At 52.7% G+C, this 25,902-nt stretch overlaps 1 protein-coding gene across 3 annotated transcripts in view; it reads right to left on the reverse strand.

Moving 5' to 3' along the window:
- Positions 1–25,902, reverse strand: part of CDH23 (cadherin related 23) — a 372,185-nt gene that overhangs the window by 110,123 nt on the left and 236,160 nt on the right. For all 3 annotated transcript variants that reach the window (XM_063101657.1, XM_063101655.1, XM_063101656.1), the window contains 8 exons: positions 22,201–22,265; positions 20,245–20,482; positions 18,682–18,787; positions 16,377–16,504; positions 11,532–11,604; positions 9,179–9,295; positions 5,105–5,217; positions 3,764–3,871 (listed from right to left, as the gene is read on the reverse strand). In XM_063101657.1, coding sequence (XP_062957727.1) covers positions 3,764–3,871; positions 5,105–5,217; positions 9,179–9,295; positions 11,532–11,604; positions 16,377–16,504; positions 18,682–18,787; positions 20,245–20,482; positions 22,201–22,265 — 948 coding nt within the window. The remainder of the gene's footprint in view (positions 1–3,763; positions 3,872–5,104; positions 5,218–9,178; positions 9,296–11,531; positions 11,605–16,376; positions 16,505–18,681; positions 18,788–20,244; positions 20,483–22,200; positions 22,266–25,902) is intronic.

The raw sequence follows: 25,902 nt of genomic DNA on the forward strand, positions 1-25,902 counted from the left end.
ACCCAGCGCACACAGATGCACGTACCCCACCAACTCTGAATGCGCCCAAATGAAGGCACACATGGGCACACTCTTGTCTGCACACAAGCTCTGAAAAATCACTGGGATCATCCTGTGCCTCAGACTCCAGGGGCCATGGCCAGTGCCCCCTCTAGAAGGGACCCTTGGAAGAATCCTGGGCCACATGCCCTAGTCTCCCTCCGACAAGGAAAACCAACCCTGGCCTGGTGGAGCTGGGGGTGGGAAGAGGAGGAGAGGTTAGTCATTCACCAGCTAAACAAGTCCTTCAACAACAAATATTTTGAAATATGAGGGTACCTCAAAAAGTTTGTGGAAAAATAGAATGAAAGATAAGACAAATCTTTCCACGAACTTTTTGAAGTACCCTCGGATTTTGAATACTTACACTGTGCCTGTCACTGTGCTAGGCACTGGAATTCAACAGTGAACCAGACAGGTGTGATTCCAGCAAGGGAGGCTGATGATGATGATGTTGATGACAGCTACCATTTATTGACCACCCACCGTGTGCCAGTGTGTCCTGTATTTTGGCTCATTTTAAGTAGCAACCCCAATTCTATCAGGGGGAAATTCTTACTCGTTCATTTTCTAGAAGATCTAAACATAGAGAGGTTAAGTAAATTGCCCAAGGTCACACAGCTGGCAAGTGGTGTCGCTGGAATTAGAACCGAGGCGTTTTGGTACCAGAGGCTACCTGCTTACTCACTAAATTGTACTGCCTTTTAATAAGCCAGCAACCTAATGAACAACTAAGCACAGATCATGGGACCAGCTCTGAAAGAAATAGTATGGAGAGGGGGCAGAGCTGCTTTAGGTCGCAGTCAGAGAGGGGCTCTCTAAAAGAGGGGACAGATCAAGGAGAATGAGCCAGCCATGGAAAGAGCAGGGGTGGGGGAGTAGAGCAAGGGGAGCATTCTGGCGGAGGGAAGAGCTTGTGCAAAGGCTCTGAGGTGAGAAAGAGTTTAGTGGGTACAGGAGACCCAAAAAGCCCTGTGTACGAGTCCACGCACACGCGGCGGGCATAGGAAGGGCAGTGGGAGATGAGTCAGGAGGTGGACCAGCCCCTGTCCGAATATCACCTCCGGATGTCCCCTGACCCTCGGGCCAGCCGTTCCCTCCCGCAGACACCTCTCCTCACACTTAGGCCACAGTCTCGACCTTCACTGGGAGCCAAGCCCTTATGAGGCCTTACAAGGTCCCAGGGGGCCCTCCCAAAGGTATTAAAAGGGACCCACGTATATATGTATATGCATATATATGCATGCACACATTTTATGGCTATAAAATTTGAAAGAATTTTTATGACTATTCCTTTTGAAATTATTTTGCTATGATAAATTTGATTAATGTGTGAGCTTCACAATTTCTGATTTCCTGGCCATCATCATACATAATTGGGAATTTCAGAAAATTCTGGAAAACTCTCAAGAATTCTAGAAAGTCTAGTCTACAATTTGTCCTTGGATGTAACAAAATTTTTACAAACACTAAATTTCATAATTATTAAAGCTGCCATATTTCATTTGGTAGATGTTTAATATAACAAATTTTAATTTTGATTTTGCTCTTTTCTTTTTGAATATTTTAGTCATTACGTTTTTTTTTTTTTCCCCAGGTCTCAAACACTACCATGGGGCACTGGAAAGCTCCAGTGCTCTAACCTTGTGCCTGCTCCAAGTCAGAGTTGAAACAGCCACACCCGCTCTGTACTGAGGGGGGCTCCTCAGAGGGAATGACGGGTCCCATCCTGTTTTGGACAACAGGGATTTTGCAGGTCTGGTAAGGACAGCCTGCCCAGCACAGGGCCTGGCACACAGTAGGTGCTCACTAAAGGCTTGTTGAGGTTTTCTGGAAAGTAAGCAAGGCTGGAGACCTGGAGAAGGCTGCTGGGGTCTAGGGCTTTGAAATGCCTGAGGCCGAGTGCAGTCCCCACCTGGCAAACCTACTCTTTGCCTGGCAGGTGGGCTGTTTAATAATGGCCACCTGGCTGGACTCCCACACAGCCACTTAGAGCCATCTCCCTCACCTGCCCCTCAATTCCTTTTGGGAGGAATTTTCCAGAAACATATGGGAAAGGTAGGAGTTGACCTGACATGTGTTTAGAGGTGGGCATTTATCTCCAGCTTTTGGGGGCCCTGGCTGGAGTGAGAGGAGGTTGTCCTGGACCAGCGCCCAAGTGCCCACGAGGTGGCAGCAGAGAAGGTACCTGCCAGAGAGCCCTAAAGAGCCCTGCAAATAGTCCAGGGTAGTGGTTTCCACACCTGGCCCTGGGTTGGAAGTACCCCCCACCCCACCCAGGGCTTTAAAAAATCATGGATTCCAGATCCCTGCCCTACTCCATTGGAATCTCTAGGAGGAGACTCCCGCACACCAGTTGAGAGCTAGTTAGATCTGAATGCGTGAATAGAACAGGACAGGTGAGATGGTCAACCCCTTCCTTCCTTTGTCCTTCCTTCTAGGTAATGTCTTTACCATCTAGAATGAGGTGGACCTTGTCCCTACTGGGCATGGTTGGTGAGGAGCAGGGGCAGAGAGGCTAGTCATCACCAGCCCCGGGTTGCTTGGACTTGGGTGGGCAGCCTTCCTGCAGAGCCAGATGCAAAGGTAGAGTGCCTTCTCCTATCCCACCTGAATTCTCCAGTTCTTCAGGACTTGTGCCACCTGCCAGAGTGCCCTTTGAGCCAGCAGAGAAATAAGGGCTGGGCCAGATGGCTTCTAATCCCTTGTTTGAAAGTCAGACAGACCTGGGTCTGAGTCCTGTTACCACCTCTTACTAGTCTAGAACCTTGGGCAAAGCCCTTAAACTCTGTGTCAGTTTTCTCCACAGTAGAAGGGGAGCAGAATCCATCTGCCATGTGAGATTATCATGAAGAGGAGAGAGAATTCATGAAAAGCCCTCAGCAAAGCACCAGGCATGTCCCAGGTGTTCAATAAATGGGGCCACCATGAGCTACCAGGGTTCATGGCCATTATAGGGCTGGCTGGCATTGGGGCTGGACATTTGGGACAAGCCTCCCCAAATGAGGCCAAATAGGGTACAAGGGTGGGAGGAGAAGGTTTACGTATGTGAACTTGAAGCCGAGCAGACCAAGTAGGGTGCTTGACCCTGGCTTTCCTCAGCTTCCCCAGGATACTGGTCTCCATTTTGGGTGCACTGTAGCTTTAGCTATGTCACCCCTCCCCAGCCCGAGTCACATCCCTGCACACAAGCACCTCAATGTACATGCACACAGCACACACAGGGGCCTGTGCAGACCTGGCAAGTCCTGTGCTAGGAAATCCCTGGAGTGAACTTCAAACCACCTGCTGGGGTGGGCCTGGGGGCCAGCCTGTGGGGGCTCTCCTGGGCTGATTGATGGCTGCAGTGACAGAAGCAGTGAAGGAAGGTGCTGGGGTTGGAGCTGAAGCTTGTGCAGCTTGCAGGTGGGGGCTCTCCTGAGGGGTGGCAAGTGTGCTAAAAGCTGAACCAACTCTAGCTGCCCCGCCACTGTCCCTGGGCTACCCAAAGCTCCCTTTGACAAAGCCTGGAGCCTGCTGACACTGGAGGCTGGGGGAGGGCTTTCCCTCGCCCTCTGACTACCTTCCACTATTCAAGAGAGCTTCTAGAACTCTGCTGTAAGAGCTAGCTCAGAGGGAAACAAAGTCCATCAGCCCCATGCTGGCAGGCCCGTAGGGATCATGGTGGGTGCAGCATACTCCTGGGAGGGACAGCCTGGCAGGTCTGCTGTCCCCCACCACCTACCGTGGTCACGTCAGAGTCTGGAGGCGTCATCTCCACCAGGTTGATGTAGTAGGGAGCATCCTTCCAGGTGGGGTGGTTGTCGTTGATGTCCAGGAGAGTGATGTTTACCTGTGAAGCCACAAGGGGCGCTGTGGGACGCACCTGGCCAAGGTGGGTGAGGGCAGGGCCTACCAGGGGAACTCAGATGTTACAGGCCATCTTGGCATTAATTCCACCAACTCCACCAACTTTGGGAGCCTTGGGAAGGGTCTGGGCTTTCGAGGGCAGAGGGGAGCCAGGTCCCTCAGGAGGAGAGGGTTTAGGTGCTGTCCCATCCGGAGGCAGAGGAACAGATGAGGCGAGCCCTGGAATCCTTGCTGTGACCTGGGACTTCTCCCACCTGCCCCTAGTCTTGGCTGAAGGGGATCTGATAGCATCCCTTGAGCTTCCTAGTCTCAGCTACGAGCCAAGCAATTTTCTGGCTCACCTGCCACCAGGTAAATTATTTATAGGGCTCTGATTCCTATTAGAATGGGCCTCCCTTGACAGAGTAGGGTATTGGGGATTTTTCTGCCAAGTCCCAGGCCAAGCAGTACCAACCCCAGCCCCTTGGCTGGGCAAGGATGGGGGCAGCTGCTGCAGGTAGGGTGAGGGCCATGGAGAGAGGTCAGGAGAAGGGTTCCGAGGGAAAGCCAAAGAAAGCAATGGGGAGCCAGGAGGAGAGGTGGCTGGAGTGACCTGTCAGCTGGTCCTCCTGCCCCCTCCCCCACAGTAGGTCTTTCTGCTTCTCACTTTCCCTATTCTCTTCTGCAGCTGAGCTCATTCAGGGCCCCCAAATTTCCTTCCTCTGGCTTTCTGCTCTCTGAGGCACACTGGTGGGATAACCAGGGCTCAGATGTGGGCTCTAGGCCTTGGTCCCACTAGCTCATGTGGAAACCCAGGCATCATTTCTCAGTATCACAAGGATTGGAGTGGGGAGGTGACAAGCTCCAAGGGACCCTCCAGGGCCCTGCTTCCTGCTCTGAGCTGCTCTTCCTGGCACGTGCCACTGCAGGGAGGGGCCTATGGGGCTTATGCCTTCTTCCACCTGTCCAGCTGGCATTTTGTGGGCAAGGGAGAAAATATTTCATTTTGCTTTTCCCACGGGCCCCCACATCCAAGTGGCAATGCTTTTCTTCCCCATAGCTGTGGTGGCCCAGGGCTGCCCTCAGCTGATGATGACCTGGTCACTGCCTCCTCATTCCACTCTCACAAGCCTCATTTCAGCTTGGGACATGGTGCCCAGAGGTCTGAGGGGGCAACCTGAAGCTGAGCTGGAGAGCGCCAGCCTGGTGGGCAAGGGGAAGCTGGGGGGGCACTCACAGTGGCGATGCCAGTTTTCTGGTTGTGGCCCACACCCCCGTCCACCGCACGTACGATGAGGATATATTCAGACTTGGTCTCTCGGTCAAGCAGAGACGTGGTGGTGATCTCACCTGCAGAGGGAGGACAGTGAGTGGGAGGGTGCTGTGGTTTAAATGTGTCCCCCAAAGGTTCAGGTGTTGGGAACTTAGTCCTCATAAGTGGATTAATGTTGCTATCATGGGAGTGACTTCGTAATAAAAGCGAGCTCCCCCAGCTCTCTTGCCCTTCTGACATGGGATGACACAGCAAGAAGGTCCCACCAGATGCCAGCACCATGCTCTTGGACTACCCAGCCTCCAGAACCGTGAGCTAAATAACCTTCTTTTCTTTATAAATTACCCAGTCTGTGGTATTCTGTTATAGCAACAGAAAACACTCAGACAGAAGTTTGTGTGGGCCAGACAGAGAGTGAGGGAAGGAGGAGCAAGCGAGTGTTTACGAGATGTCACCAAGCTGCAACAGCCCGGCAGCGTGTGAATGTCTGTGTGCTGGGGGTGGTGAGATGGTGCTTACACAGGCAGAGGGGAGGACGCCCAGGCCTCGGGAGCCGGTACCCCAGAGCTGGGCAATCTAACCCCACGATGAGGAGGTATTTGCAGATGTAGGAAAATCTGGGCTGATTACAGGGAGTAGGTGCTTGACGGCAGGGCAGAAGGGACTTCTCATTTAGACTTTTGGCATCATCTTACTGGCTTTATCACATGGAACTTGTTACTTAAATCCTCTGTGCCTCAGTTCCTCATATGGTCAAAAAGGAACAATAGCAGGACCTACCTCAGAGGGCTGTTGTGGAATTAATTTAGTTAATGTCATGGAAATCTTAGGACAGTGCCAGGCACTGTATATTCATGTAAGTCACAGAAATACAATGACAGGAAGGAAAAACACCCAGTGTTTCACGTGTGTTCCAATGTGTGACTCACGACGGACAGTTCAACTATAGTGCATTGAGAATTAAATAATAATTAAAATAATTTCCTAATTGCCTTGTGAATAACACAATCACATCACCGTGAATGTTTTTAGTGTGTAAACAAGTATTCTGTTAAATATAAACATGTATTAAAATAAACCACACTGTTTGTCAGTGTGTTTTTGGCATTTCTTTGTATTTTAGTGTAACTGAAATATGAATGTCACCCTGGTAGCGGTGCGCTGGTAAATGTTTGATAAGTGGCTCCCCAAAAGAAAACAAAGGGCGTTTGCCAGTTTCCATGATGTGAATACTCCCACCAGAGCCATTTTAAGCCACCAACTTGATGGCATCGAATGTGCAGTTCACAAATGAGCACATAACTGGCTCTTGGGAGCACGTGCGAGCCAGTACACGCAGACGTCACCTCAGCATGTCACCATTAGATCTTTTACCATTTCACATCTGCCACGGGAGAGAGCTACACTTTGAGGACAGTGAGACCCAGATCTGAATTCTGATTATGGCCCTTGTCAGATGCTTGGCTTGGGAAACTTTTTTGATTTCTCTGAGCCTCAGTTTTCCGTCTGTAAAATGGAGATTGGTATACCTTCCAATCAGAGTTTTGTGAGGATGAAACCTCTACAGGTGAAGCCCCCAACACTCAAAAAAATGATCATTTCCTTCCTGTGCACTGTGGGAGTTCCCCAAGGGCAGGTACCACGTGCTAGCCATCTTTTTATCCCCATCGCCTGCACTGTGTGACCTGGGGCAAGTTGCTTAACTTCTCTGTGCTTGGTTTCTTTCACCCTAAAACAAGGGAGCTGGGCCAGATGGTCCCTAGGATCGCTTCCACACTGACATTTCTGTCTCTGGCACTCTGGCTTTGTCCTCTGGCCTGTGCGGGGCTGAGCAGGGAGCTGGGGTGAGTGAGGGGCAGCAAAGGGGCTAAGGCCAGGAACAGAAGACTGGCAAAGGTCTGCCCGACAAGACATGCTCCCTGCCAGGGTGGTGTCGATTAATTGGCAGGGCGAGGAAGAAATTAATCTCTAAAGTTTTAAACATGAACTTGTCGGCATGATAGATGGCCTCTTTAGTCTGGGAAATTAGATCCAATTAAGGCCACCTTTGTGGATCAGCCCTGGCTAATTTGACCAAGGAGCTCAGAGGAAAATGCTTACACCTTTGCAGCTCAAGAAGCTGTGTTAAGGCAGCAAGAAAATGTCCATGTCATCATTAAAGTCCCTGGGGGGAGCTGGAATTCCTGACTGGGGAGACGGGGTGGTGGGGGTGTTGCTGAAAGGGCAGTGAGCTGGCACTGCATTTGGGTGGCAGGATGTGGCTCTAATGTAGCCTCATATAATGCAGCGTTTAACACTTGGGCTTGAGTCAGAAGTTCAGGCTCTCCAAGTTCTCAGTCAAGTTCCTTAATCTCTCCTGTGCCTCAGTTTCCTCATCTGGAAAATGGGGATAATGCTAGTAGTTGTCTCAGAGTGGTGAGGAGAGTACAATGAGATGATGCTGGTCAGAGTATTTAGAACAGTGCTGTGCATTTGGTTATTATTAATTGACGATGTGACTCTGAGTCCCCTGGAAATGTGGGCTCGCTGAGGGTAGATGCTCCTGAGAGCGGGGAGGAAGGCCCTGTTTTTTCAGAGCTGGAAGGAGAGGCTCAGGATGGCCTTGGATCCCTTCTCTTCAGCCTTTGCACACATCAGCACCAGCCATCTGCTCCCCAAGCTTCCAGGAAAAGGGGTAGAAAGAGGCATTGAAGGCCTACTTCCACTCGGAAGGCATGATGGATAACAGGAAGGCCTAATGCCCTGCTGGCAACTGACTACCTGTGGCATGGGATGGCGAGGGTCCCCCAAAGATTCCTGCTCTCTTCCCTGGGTGGAATTATTACTGGGAAGTGGCCGCCGGGCAGGGACCACATTCCTTGCCTTCCTTGCTCTAGGCGGGCCATTGCCTGATCTGGCCAATGGGATGTGGGCAGGAGTGGTCACGTCACTTCCAGGCCTGGCCCACAAACTCCTCCTGGCACAATACTCCATGCTGTCTTCCCTTCTGCAGTGACCCTGGAGCCACTACATGGGCCCCAGACTTGTCATGTGGAAGGCTGTCCACTAAACATCTGCACTGGAATGCTGTGCGAATTAGAATTTCTGTTGTCTTAAGCCCCTGAGATTTCAGGGTTTTCCTGGTTAGTAATCTAGAGCTCCCCTAACTCATCCAGAAATGGGTACTCAGAAGTGAAGACATGTCTTGCATGTCTACTAAGCTGACGTGGAACTCCGTGAGGGCAGCGCCATGTCTTACTCCCTCCTGTACCCCAGCACCTAGCACAGCACCTGGCTCGGAGCAGGCCCCACTGATTTCTGAATGAACCTATGAATGAATGTTCCGGGGCCCCAGATTCCCTCTCGGGTCTGGTTGAAAGCCTGGGATCTCTTGTTGCTTCTTTCTGGCCCCCTTTCTTTCCAGCTTCAAGAGAGAACGCTGGACGGAGGCACATGGAGAGATGAAAAAAGAGAGTCACATGGGCTGAGCAAGACGCTGGGGGAGGGGCCCGCAGGAGAATAAATAAAAGAGAGTAATGACAGCAATTTCTTTTTCAGCACTTACGATGTGCCAGGGATTGTTCTAAGTATGTTCCCTGTAATAACACATTTAATCCACACGACAGCCACAGTACGATCACCCTCATTTTGCAGGTGGGGAAACTGAGGCACACAACTGTGTGAGAAGAGGAGCCAAGATTCACGAATGAGATCAGCAGCTGAGGGAGGGGGACATACAGGCTTGAATAAAGGTGTCCCTGAAGAGTGGCGTGTTAACCAGCTGTTGGTAAAATGGAACACATTTTAAACACAGTAGGACTCTTCACCCTTGAAAGACATCCTCTAGTGGGTAAATTCATGTTGTGATTTTTTTTTTGGTAATATCAGTAATCCCACTCAAATTAATATTTCAGGGATAAAACCCAGTGTTCAAAGCTGGCTTGCTCAAAACTGAAGGGGGGAGACCCCGGCCCAGGGCTGGGTGGGGAGAGTCAGCCTGAGGGTGCAGAGAACCAGGGCTCCCACGGTGGTGGGGGGTGAGGGGCAGGGGAAACGCACCTGAACGGGCATTGATCCGAAACTGCAAGGAGCCCTCCAAGGAGTAGATGATGGACTCCTGGCCGTACTCCCGGGAGCGGTCCAGGTCCGTGGCATTCAGGAACAGCACTGTGGCTCCTTCCAAGAGATGGGGGGTGGGGTGGAGGGAGGAGGTTCTGCTCACCCTGGGCTCAGAGCCGCAGGCCCTGGGAGCAGGACCTGCACCCACCGAGAGTCCTGCAGGAACCTCTCAGCGACCAGCTCTCCAGGAGGCAGGAAGCCTGCCAGCGGGGCTGCCCCACCTGCTCTTGTGGCCCAGATCCCAGGGCTGAGCAGGGACAAGGCTCCATGGGAGGGTAAGGCCTGGAGCCAGGATGGATTGAGCCCTCCCTGCCTCTCTCTCTCCTCTCTCCCATACCATCCCGCCCCTTCCACTCCCGTACACCAGCCCAAGCTCAGAGGACACCACTGCCTGTCCCCGCCCCTGCCTGGCTGGCCACCATATTAAATACACTCAGACTGACCAGCTTTTACTTTGGGTCAAAAGAAATGAAGCTCCGTATTAAATTATTCTACATTTATTGTATCCAATTTTGGTCTTGTTTTATCTTGTTCACAAGGGGAATTTATAAGGGTTTTTATTTTCTCCCTAATGTCCAGTTAAAGCCTTCACTTTCATTTCCATCTCCATGAAATCCCGGGTCGGGGGATCAGCTTTTCCAGCTGCCCTGGCCACACCCTGACAGTGGCTTGTCCAGAGGCTGCACCCACCAGGGCTTTTAGCTTGGCCTTTCCTGCCACCTGTTGCCAGCTCCCGCAGCTTGGCATGCAGGTTCAGTGTGCAGGTTCCTAGAGCCATCACACCTGGGCCGGGGTCCACGGGACCCTGGCCACTGGCTTTGATTGTCTGAGCCTCAGCTTCCTCCTCTGCAAATGGGACTGACAATGGCTCCGGAAGAGTGGGACTGCTAGTAAAGGTCCTGAGCATGAAGCAGGCAGGGCCAGGCCCATGGTGAGTTCGCACCTGAGCTGCAGAACTGCTGGATACTACCACGTGGCTCAACCAATAGTCACCGGGGGGCAAGGGTAGGAAGGTCATGTAGCCCCTTCCAAGTAGCTGTGGGACCTCTAATCTGACCCTCAGTCCTGCCCTGAGCAGAACAGGTACCTGAGCCCTAACTGCCCCTTTTCTAAGCACACCCAACTTGGAGGAGAATCAAGGGCCACAGCAAAGGCCATTCTTTGGCAGAGTGCCTGGGGATGGTGGGGATTGCTGGGGGCTCTTTAGCAGTGACACTCTCCAGGGGATGCCTGACTGGGTGGGACAGGTAGGGCTGGGCTGGATACAGCCCGGCGCTCACCCAGCTCATCATCAGACACCACAGAGGTACCCAGAGGTCCTCTTTAGAAGACCCCAGAGTGCCAGGGAGGGCCATCCCTTACCCCAGCTATCACTGCACTACAGCTGATCCCTCATTCCAGCTGTCCCTGACTCCAGCTGTCCCCTGATTCTAGCTGTAATCTGACTCTAGCTATCCCTGTCTCCAGCTGTCCCTGACTCGAGCCATCCCCTGACTCCTGCTGTCTCCCAACCCCAACTGTCCCAACTCCAGCTGCCCCAGACTCCATCTATCTCCCGACTACAGATGTCCCTGACTGCAGCCATCCCCCGACTCAAGTCGTCCCCCGACTCCAGCCAAACCTTGACTCCAGCTATCCCTGACTCTAGCTGTCCCCTGACTCTTCCAGCTGCTCCAGCCATTCCTAACATGCACATCTTCCCCCTGGAACAGTCCACTCTGGGTGTAAGGGTGAGGCTGCCAGCCTGCCCTGAGGACAGAGCAGGTATAGAGCTTGAGTGTGGAGCTGGTAGTCCTGGGTCTGCAAGCGGGGCCCTGGCCCCTGAGGCCTGGCCCAGTGATGAGCCTCCCATTCTCATCCTCAAGTAGAAAGACACGCAATCTTTCAAGGCTACCCCTTCTGAAATCATGGTCTCTGGGACCTACCTGCCTCCCAACACCGTAGTCTCAGAATTCTCTGCACACTCTAGATTGTTTAATCAAGATTGCTTAATTAATCATCGGTCATTATTCTCTTCCCTGCTAGACTGTAGCTGCAGGTGAGTAGGAACCAGGTGCTGAGCAGAGTGTCTGCACATAGTAGGTGCTCTTTAAATAGCTGCTGTCTGGCAGATAACCAGACATCTCCAAAGTCTCTCCTGACTTGTCACAGGATGCTTGGCCTGGGACACATATAGAGAAGGCTGTGGACCTCTCTGAATTGGGTGGAAAGCCAGGACCTGCACACCGTAGGTGCCCGTGACTGCTGGCTGCCTGTCCTCATGCCCCTGTCCCCTCCCTGACTGGGCCCACACCTGCCATGATGTTCTCCACCGCAGAGACGAAGTAGGCAGGCTTGCTGAAGGTGGGAGGGTTGTCGTTCTCATCCTGGAAGGAAAACAAACAGGTTGCAGGAGCCAGAGAGGAAGTCGGGGCTGGTCAGCTGTCTAAGGTGGGCACGTAAGGGGCAGGCTGGACACAATTGGCACTGAGTGTAACGAGGGGGCCAGTTGTCCCTCTGGCAGGTTATGGTTCAAGGAGGTAGGACAGGCCTTGGGGAAGCATGTGAGGGTCAGGAAGGGACAGTGAGGGACAGAGAGATGGAGAATGAAGGCAGCAGGTGGGGTGCCTATGACTCCCAGCCCCCATGGCTGTCCTGGGCCTTCTAGCTGAGCTCTCCCCTTATTCTGGTTCTCCCACCCTCAGCTCATCAGCCCCCACCCTGGGGAGACACACTCAGACCTTCCCTCCCAGCTCAGCCAAGATGATTGATGGTGGAATGCTCTAGAAAGAAGGGAGAAGAGCACACCCCAACCATAAAGATACTGAGTGTGCAGTGACAGGCTGGGTCAGGTGGTTGCCAGAGCCTGAACCCTGGTTGCCCTGGGCTGGCTGTGGGCAGGAGCAGCTAGACCTTCCTCATGTACACAAACGATGGCTCCTCCACCCCCTGGGCAAACCCTGGCCCAGAGCCCTCCACCTGCCAGTTCTGGAGCAATCCCCCTCTGGACCAGCCTTCACCAGGCCATGGGATAGTGCTTGGCCGAGGGGCTGAACTGGGCAGGGTGGGTTGTCCCGGTCTCGGGGGAACAGGAGCCCAGGTGCAGCCTCTGCCTCCTCCTGGCTCCGCTGCTCCTCCGTGCCCATCCCCCTTCTCAATCAGAGGAGGCCTTCCTGCCCTTTCAGACTCTCATCCTCACTGACCACTTTTGCAATCACTCAACGAGAATTCCTCCCTGCTCTCCTCTTTGAGGAAGTCTCCCTGACCACTTGACTCCGAGCCTTCTCCCCTTTCTCCAAGAGCCCAGGAGTCAGGCCATGCCACATCCCCCTTGGGCAGTCTTCACGCCACAGTCTCCTGTGGTTCATGCTCCGAGGGCCTCTTTTCTCCTGTAACTGAGAGCTCTTTGATGGGGAGGATCCTGTACGAAGCCCCTTTTTTACTAGAGTCGCTTTTGGCAGAGCAACCATGAAAGAGACAGGAACATGTTAGCTGGCTGTCCACCCCTAGGGACTTTAGAGAATCCCAGCCTTTTGGGACTGGGGGCGCCCAGAAGGGAATGCTCCTCTTCTCAAATCTGTCCTCTGGCTCTGGACTGCACCCTGGCTCAAGCTGACCTCCTGCCCTCTACAGATAACTGGCAGTCTCAGGACTCCTGATGTCCCATGCCCCCATGGCATTCATGGGCACCTCCCTGGCCCCTGGCACGGGCAGGAGTGCCTCATATACATAGATATTTAAGCTTCTGCTTGGCTGCACGGAGCGGCGCCGAGAATGTCAGTGACAGAGCATGAGGCAGAAACTTATTAGCGGTGATATTTCCCCGGATCCTGGCGCTGCATTCGCTATTAGTTCTAACTCAGCTGCTCCCTCTACAAAAGCTTATTGTCCCCTAATGGGAAATCTACAAACCGAGTTTGACTTCTTTATTAAAAACCAACAAGCAGTGGATGAAAAGGAATCACCTGGCTCCTCTTGCCCCCTCCTCCTGGAGCCCTGTCATTCTGATCTGCCTCTTCCCACCCCCAACCTGTGTAGTCAGTGCTGCCGTCAACTATTTCGTCTCTGTTATTTTTTTTTTCCAGTGGAGAGAAAATCCTTTCAGTGGAGGGAGGCGGCAGCCTAGCCAAGTGACAGCTACTTAAAAACTACCCACGTGCAAAACCAACCCGAAGGCGGTGACCTTTTCAAGTGTGGTCTTTAGACGCAAGTGACTATGCATTCAAAACCCTGCTCAAGAGACAATGTTCACTCACAGCCCAGGTGGCACCTGCCTTTGTTGCCAGACCCTCCTGCTGCCAGGGGACAGGTTGGCCTTGGCAGGAACGTGACCAAAAGAGAAGGGGCCCTCCTTGGCTCCCTTTCTCAACTGAGCCACAGGTTGGGAAGGTTCTGGGGTTTGGGGCAGTCCCTGGGTTTCAAACTGTCATGAGGACAGATCTTCGAAGACCTTGTGTGTGGTCCCCTGACCGGCAGCATCAGCGTCACCCAGGAATGTATCAGAAACACAGGATCTCAGCCCAACCTCAGACCCACCGAACAAGAATCTGCATTTTAATAAGAGCCCAGGTAATGTGGGTGCACAGGAACTTCAGGAAGTACTGGTCTCAATCACACTGGGCACTTCCCAGCCGTGGCTCAGTTAAGGGAGGGAGCCAAGCAGGGCCTCTTCTCTTTTTGTCTCAGCCCCTCAAAGGCCAGAGCAAACAGGAAGACAAAGGCCAAGGGACTGAACTGAGCTTTTACCCACCGCAAATAAAAGAGTGGCCAGCAGCCTCCCTCCCTGATACCAGAGCGAGTCTCCATGTGTGTGGGTGGGTGGGGGCAGGAACCCACCTCGCTCCCCGCTGGGCAAGACAAGTTGTGCCCTGGTGTGGAGCCACAGTGGTCCAATAGGAGTGGAACCATTACAGATTTCCTCAGGAATTTCAATATATTGGATCCCTACACCAAGGCTCCAGGCCTATGGGTGTGCAGGGAAGAAGTTCAACCAGGAGTCACCCAAGGCAGGGTTCAAATCCCAGCTCTGCCACTTACTAGCCATAAGTGAGAAAGACACCAGTGACCATAGCCAGCTATACTCCCTCCTCATCTGTAAAATGGCGTTGAAAGGGATTGGGTAAGGTGAAAGGACCTGGCACTTTGCTGGAACCCAGCAAGTGTTATTTTCCCTTTGGCCCTGGGCTGGTATAGGCCACGTCAACTTATTCTCCTAAACCTCCCCTACTCTTCTCCCCTCCTTTGTCTGATCCCCCATAGCCTAGAGGGGTCCCTCCCTGTACCAGCCTACTCTCTGGAACTCCCAACCCGCACTGGAGCCAGGCCGGAGCGTGGATGCTGCTGGTGGTGTGCACAGCTGTCTCATCAGCTGTGGTGATGACCACACAGTGGGTGCCAGGTGCCAGATGCCACCGGCACAATCTCATTTTATCCTGACAATATCATGAGGCAGGTCCCATGATTATCCCCATTTTGCAGACAGGGAAACTAAAGGTCAGAGAGGGTGAGAAGCCCAGGTCACACAGCTAGAGGGTAGCAGAGGAGAGTTTCAAACCCACGTGCCTCCAAAGCAATGTGCCTCTTTCCATTCAGTGTTTCCTTGGGTGTGGGGCAGGCTTCATACACACTTGCACGTCCTGCCACAGACCTTGCACACAGACAGAGGTCACTGCCTACCTGAGCAGAGTGGGAGACTGGCTGGGTGAAAGTGATGGGTGAGGTGGTCAGGGTTGTGAGTGTGGCCAGGGTTAGGGAGGTTTGGGGGCTGTGGTCAAGACTGGGAGGCTAAGGTCAGGTTTGGGAGATGCAGTCAAGGTTGGGCCACATGGTGAAGTGAAGAATACCAGAACACGGTGTGATTGGCAGGGAATGCATTCTAGCTCTTTGGTGGTGCCCTCAGCATTTCAAGGTGGGAGGTTGTGGGTTCAAGACAGGCAAGTTTTTAGGCTTCTGTGGGTCTCCTCTCCTCTGCTCTTCTTCCCTGGCCTCTCCCTGAGCCTGAGGTGTCAGACACGAGGACTCTAGAAGCAGCCCCCACCTCTCTGCCTTTCCCTTGCTGCCCTGGCTCTGCGCGGCCTCACCCTCCTGCCATTCCTCAATCCTACTCCCACGTGCTCACCTGGAGGGCTTCCCTCAGGCATCCCCCTTCCCACCACTTCCAGCTCCATCCTGTTCAGCAAGCAACTGGCCAGACAATGACATTTCTCTTGGGGGCTGGCCCTGCAGCTTCAGCCTGGGGTTGAGAGGACCAGGCTTATTAAAGCCAGGTGTGGGGCAGCACCAGAGGCTGTAGGCGCAGCTGGCTGTGACAGGAAGGCCATCCCCATGCTCTGGGGTGAGATTTTCCTGAGCGGATGTCAAATCACAGCATATCTGCTAACCTGACAATCTGATCTAATCCTCCTGAGCCGGTAATGCACTAACTCTTGAATCAACACGTGCACACCCTCTCCTGCAGACGGAGGGAGGAGGCATGTCATGCTCAGGTCTGTGTGTGTGTGGCCTCAGCGGCGAGAGGTCCATTGGTCCTGCTGTCAGGCCGCGCTCTGCATCCCCTGGGTCTCTGGGGGCACAGCTCAGGGCAAATGAACCAGTAAGGAGATGGATTTAGCGACTGATAATTTCAGACACAGAAGGCTCTAAGGTGTGTTTGATATTCATGTCAGACAAGCTGTGGTTTGGTTTCAGGCCCCTTTAGATCTTCAGAGGAGTGGAAAAAGGAAGAAAAAAAAGTAGAGGGGGACATAGGGAGAGAGACAGAAGAGAGAAGACTTTCCAGTAATTCCCTTGAACTTCACAGAATGTGGCCGTCAATGAGGGAATCCCATGCCACTGACTCCTTTTCCCGACTCTCGTTTCCCCATAGAGGGTGTCCCAAGGCCCCCAAATGAAGTCAGAGCAGGACGATCTGTGTCGTCTTGAGTTACAGGGCCCTGGGCCTTCCCTGGCCAAGCTGGGAGGCAGCTTAGTTGCTGCAGCAATGGCAGAGGTTTGCTAGGGCAGGCTTTGGGACAGTCTGCCAGGTAATTCCCTGAGCTGTGAGGACAGCCAGGGATGTGGGAGATGCAGTCCTATGCCACTAGGTTCATGCAGGGTCTGCTCTGGAAGCACTGATCACCCCTTGCCCCGGAGGGCAAGGCCAGTGCTCCTGGGTACTTACAAACACCTCGATGGTGATGGGGACAGTGCTATTGAGAGGGGGGTTGCCAGCGTCCTTGGCCATGACCGTCAGATAAATCAGCCCATTGGAAATCTGTTCGTAATCCAGGGGGCGGCTCACACTGATCACTGAAATGACAGGAACAGAGTCCCCTGTAAGCAGACTTTACATGCCCAGACCTCTGGGTAGAGAAGGTGTGGCTGGCATGGCCCAGGCCAGCTCTGCCTTGCTTTCCCCTCCTGCCTCTGAACACCTGGAGCCCTCTAGTCTTGACTTAGGTTTACTGAGTGCCTGATATGCACCTGGCACTGCACTTAGCCCACCAGATGGTAACTATTTTGTTGGTAATGTAAGCCCCACTTCACAGATGAAGAAACCAAGCTCAGGAAGGTTCAGTTACTTGCCCAAGGTCACACAGCTCGCAACTTAATAGAGCTGGGATATGAGCCCAGGTTTGGCTGAATCCACAGCCCAGGCTCTTTTCTAGTAGGCACTATAGGCTGCTTGTCTGTCTGTGTCACCCCCTCATCTGGAAGCTGCTGGGAGGACAGGGTCATGCCTGGGGCTCTCTAGCCCTATCCCTGTTATTACCCCTTCCTCCCGGTAAGCACAAAGTTCCCCAGTTATTGCTCAGCATTGGAGGTGCCAGGGAGGGCAGGCAGTGTGGTGCAGATGGCAGTACCCTCCTCAGCCTCCTCTGGCCCTGTGTGTTTTTCTCCTCACCTTTCTCCCCCTCTTCTCTTCTCTGCTCTCCTCCTCCCTTCACCCTATGGGCTCTTCATGCCTGTTCGGGGGTCTGCTAGGCACCGTTCCTCCCCTTGGGGAGATACTCAGGGTTATTGCACTACAGACCTTACCTTCAGCAGAACTCTGGAGGTGGATGAAGAACCCAAATGCCAAAGGCAGACATAGGCCGAGAGGCAGGATTTGCAGGGAGCTAAGATAGATACCTCACCGTTGCACATGCCTGGACTCTCTCCGTTAGTGCTCTTTTGTGCTAAGCCATTGATTTTCAAGTGGGAGGGAAGAGAAATTGGCTTGGGAGTGGGGGACATGGGTAGCCTACAAAGGCATTACAAAAATATTAAATTGCAACTTTCTATTTGGAAAAGGGAAACAAAATTATTGCTTTAGTAACAGAAAATCTGAGGGGGATTCTTCTAGCCGAGAGGAGGGTGAGGTGTGGGGGTGAGCAGAGGCATGATCTTTTTTTTAAAGAGAGACATAGGTTTTATAGAGAACACTGGGCTATGGCCTCCAGGACCAGGACTGCAATTTCTGGAACTGCATTTGTCTGACATAATTGTGGGGTGGTGGGGGGGATGAGCACTGGGCCCAGAGTCATTTAAGGCACATCCATTCTGCCTTGGGGACACCTAGCCCCATCTTCAAGCACAAGGGAAGTTTCCCAGAGAAGGAGGTGTTGAATGAGCCCTTAAAGCTAGCCAGAGGCTCTGAGCTTGACAGCTGAAGTGGGGCATGGCAAGTGGCAGGGAGGGAAGGCTTTCCTGGCAGAAGGAACAGACTCTGAAGACAGGAAGGTGACCACCACAGGCAGAGAGAGTCGAGGGGTTCAAGGAGGCTGGATTCTGTTGGAGACAGGGGGTGCTGAGAGCTGCAGCTGGAGCGGTAACCAAGAGCCAGATCACAGCTGGGTGACCTTAGGCATGTGGCTCCCTGTCTCTGGGCCTTAGCTGCCTTGGCTGAAAAACAAAGTGGTCTCTCTTTGGATCATGGAGCTTGAGGTTGCTGCTACGAGGGTACTTCAAAGAGTTCATGGAAAGATTTGTATTATCTTTCAGTTCTATTTTTCCACGAACTTTTTGAAGTATGCTTGTATTCTCTGCCTGGGCTCTAAGGATCAGGACTCACAGCGGGGCAGGCAGGGCCAGGTCACGGCCTGGGAAGGCTGAGAGGCAGCCACAGCACCCCAAAAAGGATGGGGACACTTAGCTAACAAGCCTCCACCCCACAGATCTGCCCAGGCAGCCTTGGTAAGAAATAGGGACCCCCACAGATTCTGGTAACATCCAACTTCCAGCTCGTCTGCAGGGCTGGCCACGGGCCTAAGACCCAGAGAAAGATCTGGCTGATGTGAGACAGATGTTGACCCTATGGAAGGGTGACCTCAGGCCACATGTTGCTCCAGCCGATAGGAGCTTGGGCAGCCTCCTGAGTAATCCAAGGTGTCTGGGAGACAGAAGGCAGCCCGCTCTCCCACCCCCCACCCCCAGGAAGAGACGTGAGTGTGCAGAGCCCACCAGCCCCTCCCTGGGCTGAGCCCGTGGTTCTACTCCTCACACACCTCCATAACCCTCGTACACGCTGATGTCGAAGAAGCTTCCAAAGGCAGAGGCACTGACGATGCTGTAGGTGATCTGGTTGTTGGGAGGAGAGTCTTCGTCTGTCGCCTGGAAGGAAGAGGGCAGACAGGACCTGTGAGCTCACGGAAGGCCTGGGGCCAGACGAGGGCGGGTGGTGTGGAGAGCTGATCCCGCTCAGAGCTCCTTCTCTGGGTGATCCAGCCCTGGGTCAGGCTTGGCCTAGGACCCTAGGAGGCTCCCCTTGTCCCTCAGCTGGAGGCCACCCTGTGGCTGCCAGCAGACATCTGCTTCCCTCCATGTGCTGGGCGTGGAGGTAGCCCAAGAAGTCTAGAGGAAGGCTGGGGACCTAGGAAGAATGGGGGAGGCCAGGCTTGCCCAGGGGATGGGGAGGGTCACCACCATAGCTGGCTGACCAGTTCCCTTCCACCCCAGTTCAAGAACCCCAACCACAGACTGCTCCCTGACCTCTAGACCAGGTGTGCCATGCGCCCCCTCGGTCCCTCACTCCTGACTGTAGATTGTAGTTTCTTATTTAATTCCTGCCTGCCTTGCTTAGACAATCAGCTTCGTGCAAGAGGAACCTTTGTTTCTTGATTGCTGATGCACACCTAGAGTCCAGCACAGTGTTTGGCACACAGTAAGTGTCTAATAAATGTGTGTTGCATGAATGCAAGGAGGTAAGATGGCACTTGGAATGGGACCAGAATCCTTCTTCCCCTTGGGGCTGTATTAATTAGCTTGTTCCAGATTGTCTCTGACCCTAGAGACTATTCAGTGGTCCCCCTGCTCTGGATGTGTCTGGAGCTGAGCGGGAGTGGAGGGCAGGGTCCTATGGGGAGCTATGGCCATGTCAGGTGGGCACATGGTCCTACCTTCTGTGTCTCCCCCATGCCCACCCCTCCACCCTTGCCTTCATCCCTGTCTGCTTCAGAAATGAGTTCACTTTGGAAAGGCAGAGTGGGAAAGGGGCACAAGGACCTCTCTGGTCCGAGGCCACTGAAACATGATGGAGCAGTCATTGCAGGAGGACTCTTGGAGCATGAGTCCCAATTCTAGTCCTGGCTCTGCTGCTCTACTAATTCACTGTGCTTCTTGGGCCAGACTCTTGCATCCTGTTTCCCTTTCTGTGATGTGGAGTTGAACCCCATGGTCTCTGCAGCTCCTTCCAGATGCTGTAGTTCCTGATCTAAGCAGCCACTACAGGGCTTGGATGGGGGTCCTTATACAATGAACTTCTCCCCACTCAGTGTGCTTGCCAAGGGAGATGGCTGGGAGTGCAGGACATCCTTTTGCTAAACGATGACCTGAAATTTAAGCTGAAACAGACACTATGTAAGTAGCCCCACTCAGTCCCCAGGTGCATGAAGTGATGCTCAGGGGAGGCCCAACACAGACCAAGAATGTGGCCCCCAACTTTGCACAGCATTCTTTGTGGATGAGAGGTTAGCACATTTTGTGATGGGTTCCCGAGAGGGGGATCAAGAAGAAAGGACAGGGAGCCGGCAAGATGAGTGGCTGGAATGCAAGACTTGCTGGTATCTTACCCGGAGCCGCACCAGCTGCGTGACTGAAGGCTCGTTCTCTCTCAGGGCACCCACATAGGCATCCTTCTGGAAGGTGGGCACGTTGTCGTTTACATCTAACACATTGATCCTGACCCGGCCTGTGGTCTCCTCACCGCCCCCGTCCCGTGCAATGACTGTTAAGGTGAAGCGCTGGATGAGCTCATAGTCCAGTTTGGAAATCAGCATGATAAGCCCTGTGTCCTTGTCCAGGGAGAATCTGTGTCACATAGGAAGGAGAGACAGAAAGGACACCATGGTTTAAAGCAGGCTTATAGATAAGGGCCTGCATTTACCAGCCAGTCCTTGCCCACGGTGACAAACAGAAATGAATGAAGTCTGAAATCTGCCTTCTCTTTCACTTGCCCTCCATAAGAAAAGCAGCTATTTCTAAAGGGAGGTGGGGTGGGAGGTGGTGGACAGGGATCAGGATCATATGATGGGCAAAGTGTCAGGTACTGAAGACAGGAGGAGTGGTTGATTTAATCAAGGAGGAAACTCAGGCAGAATGACCCTGCTCTTGCTACGAACAGGAGTTTCTGCCCACTGGAGATATTTAGATGCCAGAGAAACGTAAGGGTCAGAAATTCTGCTATCCCAGATGGTCTAAATGTGCAGAAGAGCATCTGGTAAGGGGAAGCGTGGTTGGTTCTCTCTTGGGAGCTACCCCTTGTCTTTTGCATGAGGGACGGAGCCTTGGGTAAGAGGCTGGCAAATGTCTCCTGGAGAACAGAAAGGTCCAGTGAGATGATCCCTCTAACTGCCACCTCTAAATGTCCCCTCGGGAGCCTCATCTGAGTTGTCAGTGACATTTGTGTGTTCTGACCTGGTCCACAGCTGTCAGCCACCAAGCCTGGAAGGGGAAAGCCACCAGCTCAGAGATGGAGAAAGCCCCAGGCACAGAAGATAGGAAGAGATGAGAAGATCCAAGAAGATTAAGACAAGGTCATGTGGACACAGGTCCCCTGAAGGACAGTGTGCCCTGGGCATTCACCCACTGGCTTCTGCCCATCACAGAGTGGCAGACAGTGGCCAGATGCACCTAAAAATCTCCAAGTCTCTTCTTGATCACTCACACAGATGGCTGGGGCTGGTCATGCAAGCCAACAGCCACTGTCTTACTCATTCTGTTGGGCTTCCAAATGCATCAGACACTTCGTTTTTAGAAGCAGACCTGCCCTCTGAATTCAACTGGCCTTTGATCATGTTAAAAATGGGAGGGCTTCCCCTAGCTCAGATTAACTGAAGACAAGGGAAAGAGATGGCCCAGAACCAACCCAGAACCATGTCACCATGATGGGTGGCAGGACAAGGCTGGCACAGGGCAGGTGGTGAGGCAAGCAACCTGCCTGATGACTATGGCAGGCTGAGAGTCCCCTCCTGCTGGAGGCTGTTTATCCTAGTGCTGAAGACCACATGCAGAGGCCCGGCGCTGGTGTTCAACAGTTGTGTGACTTTGGGCAAGTGACTTAGTCTCTCTGAGCTGCAATTTCCTCATCTGTAAAGTGGGGGTGATAACAGTGCCTAGCACTGAGTTCCTCTGGCATTTGGTTGTGAGGATTACATGAGATGATGCATGTAAAGCACTTGGCCATGAGCCTGACACATAGTAAGGACTTTCTTAGTGTTAGCTGCTCATAGTGGTGGTGGTGGTGTGTGTGATCATTAGCATTCAAAACCTCTCAGAGACACAGTTGTCTATGTTCCCAAAGCTAAAGACTATCTTTTGAGAGTCAGAGAAACTATGCCCCAGACAGTTTAGGGGATGTGACCAAGACTGTACCAGTCAGGGCAAACTAGCGATGGTGTCCCTGGGTTCTGGCTCCCAGTTCAGTGCTCTCGCCATGGTGCCCAGCACCCTCCCTGGGCACTGAAAAATTTATCAGTCCTTGTGAGGGGCAGAGGGCCACTGCAGAGGGGCTGGGGACAGGGTCTCACCTGTCAGGGTCATCACTGAAGAAGTAGTTGACCTCCCCGAAGGTGCCCACATCATTGTCTGTTGCCTGCAATGGTGAGAACAAGAAGTCGTCACTGCCAGACCCAGCTGAGGTTTGCAATCTCACCAGGAGACCCAGGTCCACAGGAGACCCATGTTTCCCCTCACAACTCCTTTGGCCCCAGCCAAATTTTCTAGAGCCATGCTGTTCAATAAGGTGGTCTGTCACCAGCCACAAATGACTGTTTAAATTCATATTGGAGAGCACAGTTCTAGAGGACCAGTCTTCTACCAGAAATCTCTAAGTGGGTGAAACCACCTCTCCTGGATTCATGTCAGGCCCAGTGGGCTGATTCTCTGCAGATTCTCAGAGGGCTTGTGGGAGAGACCCTGTGGCCTGGGGTCACAACCTGTAGGTTCACAATGTATCACAAAGAAAGGTGGGTGTGGGTTTAGCCTTCTGGTGGATTCTTCTGGTGATTCTCTCCCAATCCTTGAAGACCACAAGTCAGATGTGCTACCCAGCGGGGGAGGTCCTTTGGAGGGATTTCTGGTCCCCTGCCCATCTTTGACCCTGAGAACAATATACTGCATTCATAGCGCAGGGCATCATCTGCCTGGTAATGTTCTCTTCTAGAAACAGTCTGCCCCCATCTCCAACAATCTTCTTTGGCTTCTCTCCCTGCTTGAACAAATGGTCCCATTAGGTAGAAAGCCACCTACCCCGCCCCTTGACCATAGGGACTGGCCCTTGTGGTCAAGTGGCCCTTGACCACAGCTGGGTCTGTCAGAAGCCTCTCTGGGATTCTTCTCATTGCTGGGGATAAAAGCTTTCCTCCAGGGCATGAAGCGGGAACAACATGAACTGGGAGCTGCTGGGTGTTTGGGGAGGATGAAGCTTCACCCAGAGGAGAGCTAGAGAAGAGAAGGGCCGGATCCTGGTAGTTCTAGAGTCCTGAACTGGACATCCCTCCCCACCCTCAGTTTGGTCTGTGAGTCCATTGAGACCTCTTTGATTCAGGCTGGTCCAAGTTGGCTTTCTGTCACTTGCAATCAATAGAGACTGGAGAGAGAAAGGCCAGCCTTGTGCTGATGACAACCTCGTTTTATCCTCACATCCATCCATGTGGTGAGGAAGACAGATATTTTCACCCATCTCACGGGCCACGAACTGAGGCCCAGACCACAGTAAGGCCCGATGTAAGCCTGTGGTCACTCTAGCTTGTGAGCAGGTCAGAGGAGAGGCAGAGTGGAGGCCTCCCACTCCCTGCCTGTTGGTTCTTCTTCTAGGACACCCCAACGAGGCTCTTCTTCCTCTCCTCCCTTCTCCAAGATGATGGCAGTTCCAGTGGGCAGTTGGGTCTTGTGGCTGGGACTGCTGGCTTCTGTATTGTGCCTGGCATGGTTATAATCCATAGTGCAGGTTAAATGACACCATTCATTCATTCTTCCCATAATTACTTATTAAACACACACTCTGTGCCAGGCACTGTTCTACATGTGACCACCGCTCCCTTCCGAGGCCACTGCCTTGGAGCTAGGCAAACTGCTGCCTGCCACCAGATGCCAGGAGGGACGGGCCTCGGACTGACTTTGGGGTCCACTTACATATCTTTTATATTCAGGGTTTCTATGTAAGATTGTAAACGGATAAAGGCTCTGTTGCTAAAAATATGTTTTAATACCTCTGTTCCAAACATTTTCTGAGGTTTCCTTTTAAAGCTCCTAGATTCTATGAAATCTATTCAATTCTATGTTCTTTATGATAAACCTGAATTTTCAGGAAAAAGCTAATTTGTGTTTAGTATAATCAGTTCAGGAAGGCAGATAAGTGAATAACATATTTCTATCCCAAATGAATAAAATCTTTAAAAATGTTTATAGCCAAAGGGTTAGTATTTTAGTTATCTGGGAAACTCGGCTATACAGAGAGATGCCATTTCTGTGTTCTCTAGGCTGCCTCTTGTGCCTGATTTCCCAGTGTCCCCACAGCTTATGTTTCTGTACACTGTGTGCAGATCTCTGTCCCACTACTGTCCTGGCCAAGCTCTGAGTACATCACAGGTTCTCAGGAGACACATGTTGAATCATTGAAAAGGAAGGTATGGAGTGATGTGACTCACCCTCCACCAGATGTCAGGAGGGACAGGCCGCAGGACTGGCCCCCTGAAGGTCCTCACCCACTGCCCTGAGCCACTCCTCATGACAACTGCTGTTTATTGAGCACCTTGCACAAATTGCACTTTTCATCCTCATAGCAACCCTAGAGGTAGGTGCTGCTATTAGTACCACCTCCAATTTACAGATGGGGAAACTGAGGCACAGAGATGGTAAATAGCTAGCCCCAGGGTTCTCAGCTAGAAAAAGGACAGAGATGGGATTTGAAGGTGTGCCGTCTCGCCATGCCCTTAGCTTCTGTGAGTTATTGCCATCTAAACAAAGAGAAGAATTTTTTCTCGGAAGGAAGGGAGCTGGGATATTCCAGGGGAGAGGAGACCAAAGCTCCCTCCCCTTCCAGGGACCTGAGGATAAGGGAGGAAGAGGAATCCCGGAATGCTTCCCACCCTGAGCTCCCCTGACAAGTCATCACTGTGCACTGCACGATGAGACAGTAATAACCGCAGCTTGATCTGAGGAACACCTGACTGCAATGCCCTGGAGTCCCTTGGCCAGGGGTCAGTGTGGTACAGAGGTCCCAGACCCAGGCCAGTGTCAACAGCCTGGCTGCTGTGTGACCAAACAGCAGGGTGGGCATTTGTGAGGCTCCATAACCAGCACAGACAGTGCCTGCACACAGTAGATGCTCCATGAATACTTGAAACGAATGAGCAAATTCTAGTAAGAATGGAGGGTCGTGGGAAAAAGGGAAGGGGCAGAGAGATGGGGACAAAGACAAAGAAGAGAGAGGCCATAAGGGAGAGGAAGGGAGTGGAAAAAAAGGGGGAAGGGAAGGAGCAAGGGAAAAGGAGGAGAGAGGGGCCAGGATTTGGGAGGACAGTAGGCTGGGTGTGCAGACGAGATTGGCCTATGTCAAGCCTCAGAGGGTCCCTGCCCCTGGCAAGGTCACATCTGGAAGTGAGCCCTGCATATCTGGGTGCCCTACAGAATTGCACTTGGACTGTCAGGACAGGAAAAACTCCTGAGGTCCCCTGGTCCCGTATCTTCACCCTGGGGCCTGGAGCAGCCAAGGCCAGGGAAATTTGGGCACAAATGGGACTGTCTCAGCAGATGCTGGCTTCCACACCCCAAGGCCCACCCTCCCCCACCCAGGTTGGATGGAGCACAGCCATGGTTCCCACAGTGACCCCCAGCCCTGGGGGCCTCTCACTGCCCACTCAGGCTGCTGATCATGCTGACCAGGGAAGATTTGTGAGTCCTTTAGTGCCACTGTCTAATGACCATATGAAATATGTATGCCAGGGTGAGGAGGAGAGAAAGAGCTTTTATTTTTCAGATGAATGAAGCAGAATAAGAAGAAGATGAAAAGCTGCTTCCTGCCCCAGCCAGAGTGGGGACAGCCAGCACTGACACAGGGGTTCTTGTTGGCATGATCGGGCCAGCACCAGACTGCAGCAGGGCCCATTAGGGGCTCTGGGCATGGGCGGGGGCAGTAAGACTGCCCTCCCCCGTGCATACATTCTTTGTCCTGCACATGCAGCCTCCTCTCTGACCCAGACTGGACCAGGTGCAGCTCCCAGGACTAG

Source organism: Cynocephalus volans, chromosome 7 (assembly GCF_027409185.1).
Source record: "Cynocephalus volans isolate mCynVol1 chromosome 7, mCynVol1.pri, whole genome shotgun sequence".
Lineage (NCBI taxonomy): Eukaryota > Metazoa > Chordata > Mammalia > Dermoptera > Cynocephalidae > Cynocephalus > Cynocephalus volans.